Source organism: Rana temporaria, chromosome 4 (genome assembly GCF_905171775.1).
Source record: "Rana temporaria chromosome 4, aRanTem1.1, whole genome shotgun sequence".
NCBI lineage: Eukaryota > Metazoa > Chordata > Amphibia > Anura > Ranidae > Rana > Rana temporaria.
The window spans coordinates 36691000-36703717 of NC_053492.1; the positions used below are offsets into that span (position 1 = coordinate 36691000).

Consider the following 12718-nt stretch of genomic DNA (forward strand, 5'->3'; position numbering starts at 1 on the left):
AGATCTCCCCTGTATGTAACGTGTCTTTGTAACTCTAACCCTGGCCATTCCAGTAGATTTTCGTACGAAATTTCTCTGTACGTTCGATGACTTGACACCTGTTCGGAAGGATATCAAAATTACATTTTGCTTTTAGCATTCAGATTTGGACTAAATGTAATTTCTTGAATGAAAAGCGCATAACACAAATAAATGTATTTGGGGAACGTTTTCTATTAGGCTCCTTAAAATGTTATGGTCTTTATGATCAAAAATTATTATATAATCATTTTTATTTTATTTTTTTCCCATTATTAACAATTTTAGATGGTCAAATGTTCCTACAAAATCCTACTGGTGTGGCCACTTTTTTATTATCTTTTTTTAAAAGGAACACTTTTGAGAAATATATATATTTTATATTAACTTTCAAATATGTGGGTGCATTTAGATTTTTTTATTTTTTATTAAATTTGTGCTTGATGTGTATAATGGTGGTATGCACCAGAAGAGCTTACACTCAATTGTCCCATGTGACTGGCTCGCTGTACAGTGCTGCGGTATGTCGACACTCTATATGGTATATGCTTTAATAGTGTGTGACTGACAGGATATTAGAGTGTAAGCTCCTCTGGTACATAGACTGGTGTGTATGGCTCAGGGGTTCTGTATGAATAAATAAAATGCGGCCGTTATTCACTTGTCTGATGCATCGGTCACAAAACGTACTGTCATTGCTTCAAGGGGTTGTACCGGGCATCACCCTGTTACCATTCTTTAGAGCGGAGGGTTGGCTAGCTTGTAATAACCGAGGCAGCTCAGCTATTCCAAGCAGCAGGAGGGGACCTTCCGCTGCTCACCCAGGCTCCCCAATTCCACGGGGAGACCCAAACCACCAGCCGGCACGTACGCCGGCGGGCCAAAGACCCAAACAAAGCCAATGCTTTGTTCGTCTCGGATCTAGTAACCCGGAAGCGATGTCATGACATAATTTCCTGGATTACTGGCATTTTAAAGGCGCCAGTTTAAAAAAAATAAAGTATTCAAAAACGCTGATCTTGACGTTTTTTAATACTTTCAAGTGCAGAGGGGCTTGGAGTCTTTTAGACCCCCAATCCCTCCATAAAGAGGACCTGTCACTGCCTATTACTGTCACAAGGGATATTTACATCCTTTTAAAAATGACCGTGTAAAAGGAAAAAATATAAATGTATAAAATATCGCCTATTAGCCTGGAAGAATGGGCAAAAATCGCACCTGACAATGCATGTAACTATGAGCCTACGTCTTGAAGCTGTTATTACAACAAAGGATTTTGTACATAGTATTAAAAAAAAAAAAAAAAGTATTTTATTTATATATATATATATATAGTATTAAAAAAAAAAGATTATATATATATATATATATATATATATATATATATATATATATATATATATATATATAGTATTAAAAAAAAAGATTATATATATATATATATATATATATATATATATATATATATATATATAGTATTAAAAAAAAAGATTATATATATATATATATATATATATATAATCTTTTTTTTTTAATACTATGTACAAAATCCTATATATAATTTATTTTATTTTTTTTTTTCTTCATCATGTGCTATCGTCTTGATTCGCCTAGAATGTGATTTGGTTCACTTAAAGCTCTGTTGTATCTAAGTAATTGTTCTCTTCCAGCTTTTGCACAGTCTCTATGAATGTCTGAACGTTGACCCTCTTAGCTTTAGTGTGTGGCGCCAACTTTATACCAAACATTTACCGCAGTCAAGGTAATTGCATCTGTGTTATGTCTGTGCTTCTTGTCTCAAATGATGTTTTTCCTTTGTCACCTCCTCCAATGCTCAGCTCCAGGACTTCTCTAGAGCCGTTCCCATCCCCTGGTACTTCCTACCCCAGTCTTTATTACTATTGTCTACTCAGCCTGCTTCTGGGCAACCAGTGAAAACCAATTTCTTCAGTGAATCTTATCCCCTTCTACCTAACAACTGAACTTTTAATTTATTCATCAACTCGCCAATTATTTTTCTATCACTTGTACCTTCCTTTTTACATGGTAAGATCTCTTGAGCTGGGCCCTTCTAACAACCTTGTCTTGATTTGTATTGTAAATGTACTGTCTCCCTTTATGTTAAGCACTGGGCAATGTTAATCCTGTATAATATTATTCCTTTTCTCTTGCAGCCTGCTCCTGCAGCATCTTGTTGCTTCCTGGCAAACAACGTCCAAGCCAGTAAGTTGGACAACTACTGAGTATTGGTTATAAACCCCTAAGATTTGTCTTATATTTAAACTAGAAGAACAATGCAAAGAATGTTTTGCTAGAATCTGAAGGTCTGTTAGGACCTTTCTGTGCATATGAGCTACCTGCTTGGTGCCAACACCAAAATGTATCCGCTGCACAGGATTAGGGAAACGAGCGCCTTCAACCTACCTTTTTTGGATTTGTCATACTTTTACTGTATTGTCAGTTTTCTTAAATTCAAAACACATTTCAAGGGTGTATTTTCTCCCTTGTAGTCTGGCAGCTGTTTGGTTCCCATTGGTCATCAGAGGACCAGAGCGGTCTGTTACAGCCTGGATTATGAGTAATAAACTGCACAAAGTGTCAGCTGGTGGCTTTCAGGTGGAGGGCATTTATTAACCATAACCTAACCAGGGTTGTGTTAACTTATTAACTTTTTTTTTTTTTTTTTTTTTAAGCTTAAATGCTCAACTGAGTTTAGCAACATTGGTCTGTGTTAAAGTGTTACGAAACTCACAACCTTAAAAATAGTCTGTATAGGCAGTAATACATGCTTGTTATACTCACTGTGGAACCTAAGGGATTAATCCTTTGTATTGTGTAAAAAAGGCTGTTTGATCCTATCTCCTCTGATCCTCCCCCTCTTCCACTGTCCCAAATATATCTCCTGATGGTACATTCGGTGTGTGTGTATATATATATATATATATATATATATATATATATATATATATATATATATATATATATATATATATATATATATATATATATATATATATATATATATATATATATATATATATATATATATATATATATATATATATATATAGCGCAGATGTGACCAGCACGGGGCCAATGAGCGCTGTCTGGACCGAGGGTTAAGGGTCCTGTAGCCTGATAAAACAAATCGGGAGAGAATAAACTCCTACAAGCTTTGACCCGACACTCATAGATGTCACAAGACTGCTCTAACTGCTGATGAGAAAAGGTATTTAACCGTTAATATTTACTAAACTAGTTGCATTTCCATGGTCTGTTTACTGTGGGAGACCAGATATAGTGAATGCATGGTCCTGGGTTTAGTAACACTTGATCTCGGCAGTCTAAATTTTGTAAATGGCAGCAGGTCTGAGCATTAAGAACACAAACATTTGCACGTTCCTAGTTTTCTTCTGCTTTGAGGTTAATTAACATCACAGCAAGGGGCATTTTATATTTTCATATTATAAAATCTTAGGCTCCAGGCACACTGGAGTAAAAATTGTTGCTTCTACAGGAGTTTTGTGTTCTGCCTTTAGAAGCAACTCAATGTTATCCTATGTGTTAATGCACATTCGGATGTTTACAGGCATGTTTTGAGATAAAAAAAAAAAAAAACCTTCTCATTTGCATTCCTGATTGGAGCTCAGTGGCAGAAAAAAACATAACTCTCCTAATCTCGTCTAAACTTTGTACAAAAAAAAATTTTTTTGAGTTTTTTTAAGCCCAATGTGCATGGAGCCTTATTGTGAACACAAAGGGGTTAATGTATCACCATGCCCTGTGCTGGGGAACATTAATATCCAGATTGCAGCCGGGAAGGGGTTTAATGTATATCTTGCTTTGCAACTAGTACCTCACATCAGGTGACGTATCTAATGTCTTTTTCAGATGAGAAAGGCTGTGCGGGAGACGGTTCAGTCGTTCTGTGTGACGAATGAGGAATTCTCTGCCAAGGATTCACATTCAAAGGACATTGAAGTGTGCGAGTCCGCATGTCAGGTTGGTTTCCAGATGTTTTACTAATCTGTGAAGTCAGAGAGTCCTAACATTACTCCACCCCACTGTCTGCTGATGCATGCTGGCACCCATCGCTAGGTGCTGCATTGCCGCTTTAGTGGTCAACTGCATGCAAAACCTGTCATTTTTTTTGGGGGGGGGGGGGGGGGTAAACGTGTTAAATGTCCTAATACATGGATGTTCGGGGGAAATAAACAGTATCTGGTTTGCATGGTGTTTTTTTTTTTTTTTTTTGTTTCAATGGGTCATGGGGAGAGAAAAAGGACACTAGCGCAGCGGTGACCCACAGCTCGCATATCCAAAAGTACAGTGGGATCTGTACCACCGATCATAAAGACAAGTATTAATTTTCCCCTCCCGTCTTTCAGGACAGCCCACAATTGAGAGAGATACTCCTCCTCTTCCTCTAGGAAACACTGCGCCAGCCCATAAATTTCTCACTCCCCCTGCCAGACCTCAGTATTAGTGTTTCCTCCGGTGGGGAGACACTGTGCATGGGAACCTAGGCCAATTCAGGCAGAGGACTGAGGCCATCTATTTTACCTTAAGGAAGCAGAGGCTTCCAGGTGAATCCTGGTGCGGTGCAGGCCCACCATTAGCCACCCCTTCCACGCCGAGCGCGGCTCCTGGTTGCGGGGGACCCCTATCTCGTCCAGCGGGGCGCAGCGGGGGGGACATCCAGGCTCGCCCTGTACTACAGGCCGCAAATAATTTTTTTGAACCGAGCGGGCTGGACGGCGGGTGACGTCATTTCCGGCGTAGAGCGGATGTCTCCCCTTTGAACCGCGACTTCCGGTTCCGGGTCGCGGTGCTGATAGGAGGTCCGGGCGGACGCTGGAGGGAGTCGGATCTCGCACAGGCGAGGAGAAAGCTCTCAGCAAGCAGCCACCTGCAGTCATGTCGGCAGCATCTCCAGAGCCAGCCCTGACAACTGACGCTACCTCCAGCGAGCCTAAGGTAAGAGTACCCTGGGGAGGGGCGCTCTCTAGCTTAGGTTTGCCTCTCCATGTAGGGTTCAATGCATGGGGAGGCAAGCCCCCTGGGTGGCCAGGGGAGGGGGAGTCCTTAGTCCCAGGGTTTATAGGGGGCTAGGTGCACTCCCAGGGTTGTAACTAAATTTTTTAAATTTTTTTTTAAATTTTTTATTTTTATAACTGTTGTTTTCTGCCCTTTCTGTGTTTCAGAAAGCCATTGAAAAAACGGGTAGTGGAAGGCATAGCTCAAAGAGGAAGTGTGCCTCCTGTAGGGATGTCCTTCCAGAAACATGGACTAAGGTCCTATGTAGGGATTGCATTCAATCCCTGGTCAGGGAAAATGAATTAGAACAGGAGTCAGGACTTGCAGCCTCTGTTAAAGAACTGTCATCCACGTTCTCCTCATTCAAATCTCTGTTTGAGAGATTACAGCCTTTGGCTGTCCCTACCCTGGTTACAACCCAGCCACAGGCTCAGGGTCCTGCTCCTGTCATACCCATTGCAGCAGCTATGGCAGATGTTTCCGCAGGCCCTTCCCAAGAGGAACAGGTTCCTCCAGATGGTGCCACCTCTGATTCTCAAGAGGGGTCAGAGGGAGAGGACCAGGACGGGGAGTCCAGGAAGCCCTCTAGGTACAAATTGTCACTGGATGAGGTAGAGGACCTCTTAGGGGCAGTTTACACAACCCTTGGTATCCAAACCGACAAGAAACCTCTTACCCTCCATGATCGAATGTACAGGGGTCTGGAGGAGCAAGAGAAAAAGGTCTTCCCAGTACATGATATACTGGTTGAGACCATTAAGAAGGAGTGGCAGGATCCTGAAAGGAAACCCTTTTTTTCCAGATCCCTAAAGAGGAGATTCCCTTTCTCAGAGGATCCTTTATCTGTTTGGAACAAAAGCCCCAAATTAGACGCCGCCTTCTCCCAAGTGTCCAGGAACACGGATTTAGCGTTCGAGGACATGGGGGTTTTGTCCGATGTTATGGACAAAAGAATGGATTCCCTATTAAAGAAATGTTGGGATTCTACTATGGGGAATCTTAAACCAGAACTTGCCGTCACGGTAATGGCTCGCAATCTGGAGCATTGGCTCTCTAAAATTCAGGAGCACATTGAAGCTGGTACGGATAAGGAAACTATTTTAGCCTCCTTCCCTACTATCCTGCAAGGAGTGGCTTATATAGCGGATGCCTCAGCGGAGTCAGTCCGCATGTCGGCCAGATCGGCGGTTCTGGCTAACTCGGCCAGAAGGGCCCTCTGGCTCAAGACTTGGACTGGCGACAGCGCCTCTAAATCCAAGTTATGTGGTATTCCCTTCACAGGGGACCTGCTTTTTGGCCCAGGCCTTGAAGCAGTACTAGACCGCACGGCGGACAAAAAGAAAGCCTTTCCTCCTAAAAAGAGTCACAGTACAGGCAGGAAGGGGGTTTCGTCCGCATAAGCAAAAAGGGGCCAAACCAGCAGGCCAAAAGAGGGTTTGGACCCCCAGGGGCAGAGGCAGAGGTGGAGCGATTTTTCACCCTCCTGTCCAGCCCCCTAAAAACCCATGACTTGTTAGTCAGGGTGGGAGGAAGACTGGGGACTTTTCTCCCACAATGGGAATCAATCTCCCCAAACCAGTTTGTCCTGGCGGTCATAAGAGGGGGATACCGACTGGAATTTTCATCACCTCCCCCCCAGAGATACCTAGTCACCCATCTACCCAGGGACAAGGAGAAATCCGAAGCCTTGTTGGGAGCTCTAAGGGAGCTAGAGGATCAGAGTGTCATCCTCAGAGTTCCAAGGGCAGAGGAAGGAAGGGGATTTTATTCACACATCTTTGTGGTAAAGAAGCCCTCGGGAAAATACAGGTTAATCCTAAACCTAAAACCTCTGAACAGATCCATTTCATACAGGAAATTCCGTATGGAATCAATTTATACAGTCAGAGCCCTCCTTCCCCTCAATTGTTTCATGGTATCTCTGGACCTCAGAGACGCATACTTACACGTCCCGATCGCAGAGAATTCTCAGAGTTATCTGCGATTGGCCGTGGACCTAGAGGGAACGATTGTACACCTCCAGTTCCAGGCTCTGCCATTCGGGCTATCCTCCTCGCCCCGGATTTTTACCAAAATCCTGGCAGAACCCTTAGCGTTTCTGCGACTTCAGGGAATATCCATCATAGCCTATCTGGACGACCTGCTACTTTTCGCAGCCTCGCCAGAGCAGCTATCCAGGGACCTGGAAGTGACCAAGAAGGTTCTAACGGACCTAGGGTGGTTACTGAACCTAGACAAGTCCAGTTTAATTCCATCCCAACAGATCACTTACCTAGGGTACCTGCTGGATTCTACTCTCTCAAGAGTGTTCCTCCCGGTAGAGAAAGTCAAGAAGTTGGACAGAGCAGTAGCTTCCCTCCAAAACAATCAACAGGTGTCACTAAGGTCCCTGATGTCAACGCTAGGTCTGCTGACATCTGCCCTCCCAGCCGTACAGTGGGCAGGGATTCACTTTCGCCCACTGCAGGCCTTCCTACTAAGGGTCTGGGATCACAGCCTAGAAACCCTAGACTCCTTGATTCTAGTACCCCTTCAGGTAAAGAGATCCCTCTGGTGGTGGAGAAAGGCCACCAACATTACCCAAGGACGTCTGTGGATTATCCCGGTGTCTCGGGTGGTAACCACAGACGCAAGCGGCAAGGGCTGGGGAGCGCACCTGGGGTCCCTTCCAGCGCAGGGTACCTGGGGTCTCCAAGATCTAAAAAGATCTTCCAATTGGAAGGAGCTGAGGGCAGTGGGCCTAGCCCTCAGGTTCTTTCAGGAGGAACTCCAGGGGCACCACATTCAGGTGAGATCGGACAATTCATCGGCCGTAGCCTATTTAAACAAGCAGGGCGGCACGAGAAGCGAAAGTTTGTCGGTCCTGACAGCAGAGATTCTGGGCTGGGCCGAGATCCACACCCTCTCCCTTTCGGCGGTCTTTCTGAGGGGAGAAAGAAACGTAACAGCAGACTTCCTCAGTCGGAGGCAGCTGAGGGAGGGCGAGTGGACCCTCAACCAGGAGGTCTTTCAGCTCCTGAACAAGAGATGGGGAACTCTGGAGGTGGACCTCTTCGCCTCAAGAGAAAATGCGAAGGCCCCCTGTTTCTTCTCCCTGAACAAGGGAGAAGGAGCAAGGGGAGTGGATGCCCTGTCCCAAAGCTGGAAGTTCGGAAGATGCTATGCATTCCCACCTCCGGTACTTCTTCCAGCAGTACTGAGAAAATTCCAATTAGAGCACACCTCTCTAGTCCTGGTAGCTCCTTACTGGCCCAAGAGGGCTTGGTTCTCAGTCCTCAAACAATTAGCGGCAGAACCACCCTTATTTCTACCTCAGCGGGAGGATCTTCTATCACAGGGCCCAGTCCTATGTCCACAAGTCCACAGGTGGAGGCTAGCAGCGTGGCTACTGAGGAAGCCATACTAAGATCCAAGGGATTTTCCGAAGGTTTAATTGCCACCCTCCTTAATAGTAGAAAAAAGGAGACCCGCAAAATTTACAAGAAGGTTTGGCTTCGTTTCAACGAATGGTGTGTAAATTGCCCCTGTTCTGTACAGAGCCCCACGGCTGTCTTAGAATTTCTTCAGTGTGGGGCAGATAAGGGTCTTTCGGTTAGCACCCTTAAAGGGCAGGTTTCGGCACTTACGGTGTATTTAGAAAAACCTCTGGCCACCAGTCCCTGGATAGTCAGGTTCTTTAAAGCACTATCCAGACAGAGACCAGCTCGAGGGCCACCCTTCCCCAGTTGGGACCTGTCTCTGGTATTGCGTACCCTAACGGGTACTCCCTTTGAGCCCTTAGATAATTGTTCTCTAAGGGATTTAACCTTAAAAACAGCTTTTTTGGTTGCAGTGACCACTGCTAGGAGGGTCAGCGAGCTAGAAGCTCTATCGATCAGACCCCCTTTTTGTGTTATTTTCCCGGATCGGGTCGTTTTCAAGACCGATCCAGCCTTTCTTCCTAAAGTGACTTCAAAGTTTCACAGGAGTCAAGATATAGTTTTACCCTCTTTTTGTTCCAACCCTTCGGGGGAAAGGGAACGACGTTTCAGTACGTTAGATGTTAGGAGAAGTATCCTACATTATTTAGAGGTGACTAAACCATTTAGACGGTCAGACTCACTATTTGTTTTATTTTCTGGAACCAGGAAGGGATGCAAAGCATCCAGGCGCACTATTGCCAGGTGGCTAAGACTAAGCATTGAGCAAGCATACACTTTGGCTGGTAGGGATATCCCTACAGGAATTAAAGCACACTCCACTCGAGCGCTGGCAACCTCTCAAGCAGAAAGAGCGGGAGCAACGCCGGAACAGATTTGCAAAGCAGCAACATGGTCCAGCTACACCACCTTCGTTAAACACTACAGGGTGGACCTGGTTTCGGCAGGTGAGCAAGCCTTTGGACGAAAGGTTTTGCAAGCCATAGTCCCACCCTAGTTGGTAAGTTCTCGGTTATCCTCTCAATTGTGGGCTGTCCTGAAAGACGGGAGGGGAAAAATAGAGTTACGTACCGGTAACGTCTTTTCCAGTAGTCTTTCAGGACAGCCCTGGGTACCCACCCGAATAGAGGAAGTCTGATTTCAAGACCAGGACATGATGTTGATATGTAATTGTATGTTATTAACATGTTCTTGTGTCTCCCCAGCTGACCGGAGGTGCTCGTATAAATACTGAGGTCTGGCAGGGGGAGTGAGAAATTTATGGGCTGGCGCAGTGTTTCCTAGAGGAAGAGGAGGAGTATCTCTCTCAATTGTGGGCTGTCCTGAAAGACTACTGGAAAAGACGTTACCGGTACGTAACTCTATTTTTTAAGAATAGTGCCGCAAACTGGCCATGTATTGCACCTGAGTAGAAGTAACATGTTTAACTACTTCCCAACCAGGCCATTTTTTGCAATATTTCACTGCATCGCTTTAACTGACAATTGTGCGGTCGTGCAACATTGTACCCAAATAAAATTGATTTCCTTTTTTTTTTACAAATAGAGCTTTCTTTTGGTGCTATTTGATCACCTCGGTAGAATTGAATTTTTTTGTGCTATAAAAAAAAAAGCAATTTTGGGAAAAAAAATATTTACTTTTTTGCTATAATACATATCCAGAAAAAAAAAATATTCCTCAATTTAGGCCAATATGTATTCTACATATTTTTGGTTTAACAATATTGCAATAAGCGTATATTGATTGGTTTGCGCAAAAGTTATAGTGTCTACAAAATGGGGTACAGATTTGCTGACTTATTTTTATTTTTTTAATGTTTTTACTAGGAATGGCGGGACTGCAGCAGACAAATCTGACCCTATGGGACACTTTTTGGGGACCAGTGACATTAGATATACATTACTATAAAAATGCACTGATCAATGTATAAATGACACTGGAAGGGAAGGGGTTAACACTAGGGGCGATCAAGGGGTTAACTGTGTTCCTTGGTTGTGTTCTAACTGAAGGGGGTTGGGCTGTCGAAGACATGAGAGAGATTGCTGTTCCCGATCACTGGGAACAGCAGATCTGAGATGTCTCCTGTCAGAACAGGGGTCGCCTTGTTTACATGGGCAGATCCCCATTCTGCCTCTGTGTACCCTGATTGCATGTCGCCCACTGACAGCGAGTCCGCTGGACTTGCGGCGTGCAGCAGATGTGCCCACAGTTTCACATGCACGGTCATTGTACATGTGTGGCGTTTCACGCAGGAGAGCCAACCTGCCGCAGTATAACCTGACCTTTTCATGGCATAAGACTACTTTTTTATTTTCTAAAATTTCTGGAAAAACACACAATTTAATGATTGGTCTAATTTTCATCCTCTTATTTAGGCTCTGCTGCGGAAGATGAAGGGCCAAGGCTTCCCATGGTTCCGGCTCTGCCTCATAGCACTCATCTTTCTTTTTGGTTTCCTCATTCACGATGTCCGAACAACTGGCTCTATCCAAGGTCAGTTTGCATAACCAGTATAAATGACCTTTTTTACATTTTGGACATGCTGGAAAGGGTTAGACTCCAATCAGGTTTTTTTTGTTTTGTTTTTTTATCGCTGCCTGAGGTTTTGTTGAGATTTGCCTGTTCCTTACCATGTGGCATGGCCACGATGCAAATGGCACATAGCAGTGCTGGTCTACTAATAGCTTAAGACTAGGTTAAAGCTGAACTAAAATATTAATGCAGCTCTGTTACTAATATATATAATTAACCATTCCACCTCTGGAAGATTTAACACCCCCTATTCTTTACCATGCAATTTTTTGCTATATGGCCCTGCATTACTTTAACTGACAATTGCCCAGTCATGCAGTGCTGTACATAAATGAAATGTATGTCGTCGTCGTCGTCCCCACACACACACACACACAAATACAGCTTTCTTTTCATAACCACTGTTTTTGTTTTTTGTGCTATAAAAATTGTGAAGAAAAACTTTCTGCTATAAAGCCTATCCAATAAAACTTAAAGCGGTTCTCCACCCTAAAGTGGAGTCCCGCTGATCGGAACCCTCCCCCCCTCCGGTGTCACATTTGACACCTTTCAGGGGGAGGGGGGTGCAGACACCTGTCTAAAGACAGGTATTTGCACCCACTTCCGGCCACACGCTACGGGCGAAAGACGGGCATTCCGTCACATCCCGTCTGTTGCCCGTTGTGTGCTGGGAACACTCGGCTCCCAGCACACAGTGTGTGAGCCAATCGGCGGGCGCAGCGCGACTCGCGCATGCGCCGTAGGGAACCGGGCAGTGAAGCCGCAGCGCTTCACTTCCTGGTTCCCTGAGCGTGGATGGAGGGGGGAGCAGCAGAGAGACGAGCGATCGCTCGTGCTCTGCTGCGATCAGCGCTGGACTCCAGGACAGGTAAGTGTCCTAATATTAAAAGTCAGCAGCTGCAGTATTTGTAGCTGCTGGCTTTTAATATTTTTTCCCCGTGGCACATTCGCTTTAATGTCTTCATAAATTTAGGCCACTATGTATTCTGCTACGTATTTTTGGTAACCTATATATTGCATTGCCAAAAATGGCAGTGTTCAGCAGCTTATAGCACAACTTCAATATCGCGGCAGGCAATCTAACTCAAACTGACACCATGCGGGAACCAGTGACGCCAATACAGTGATCAGTGCTAAAAATATACATGGTCACTGTACTAATGACACTGACTGGGCAAGGGTTAAATCTATAGGGTTATCAAAAGGTTAAATGTGTGCCTAACCAGTGTTTTTATGTTGACTGTGAGGTTCTTTCACTTAGGGATGTACTGGATTTTATTCATTGCTTTGCAGGGAAACAAAATCCAGCACATCCTCTGACAGGATAGAGCTCTGCATTTTTTACATAGGCAGAGCCTTGTTCTGTCTTTCTCCTGTGTGTGTGTGTGTGTGTGTGTGTGTGTGTCTATAGATATAAATTCTGCGCAACTGGCCCACACTTGCAGTAGATGTAAAGTGCACGGTCGTCAGATGACCATAGCTGAACGCCAGCTTTTGATGAGCTTTCCGTAGTTTTACTATGTCCCTCACCAACTTGCTGGATGTGCAGTATAAACTGTATGTTCCAGGTTTGAGCCGAGACTTTGTTTCTCATACCCAGAACACTGTAGAATCTGATCGGCTCTCAGCAATTCAGAAAAAGCAATTTGTATTGTAGCAATGGATAGAAACCTTCTTCTGATTAACAAAGAGGCAGGATGATGATGTCACAA

General features: G+C 44.3%; 1 protein-coding gene across 1 annotated transcript in view; it reads left to right on the forward strand.

Annotated features, from left to right (window-relative positions):
• Positions 1–12718, forward strand: part of TMEM214 (transmembrane protein 214) — a 41817-nt gene that overhangs the window by 20003 nt on the left and 9096 nt on the right. The window contains exons 10-13 of the mRNA XM_040348251.1: positions 1689–1780; positions 2193–2241; positions 3910–4020; positions 10850–10967. Of these exons, the coding sequence (XP_040204185.1) occupies positions 1689–1780; positions 2193–2241; positions 3910–4020; positions 10850–10967 (370 nt within the window). The remainder of the gene's footprint in view (positions 1–1688; positions 1781–2192; positions 2242–3909; positions 4021–10849; positions 10968–12718) is intronic.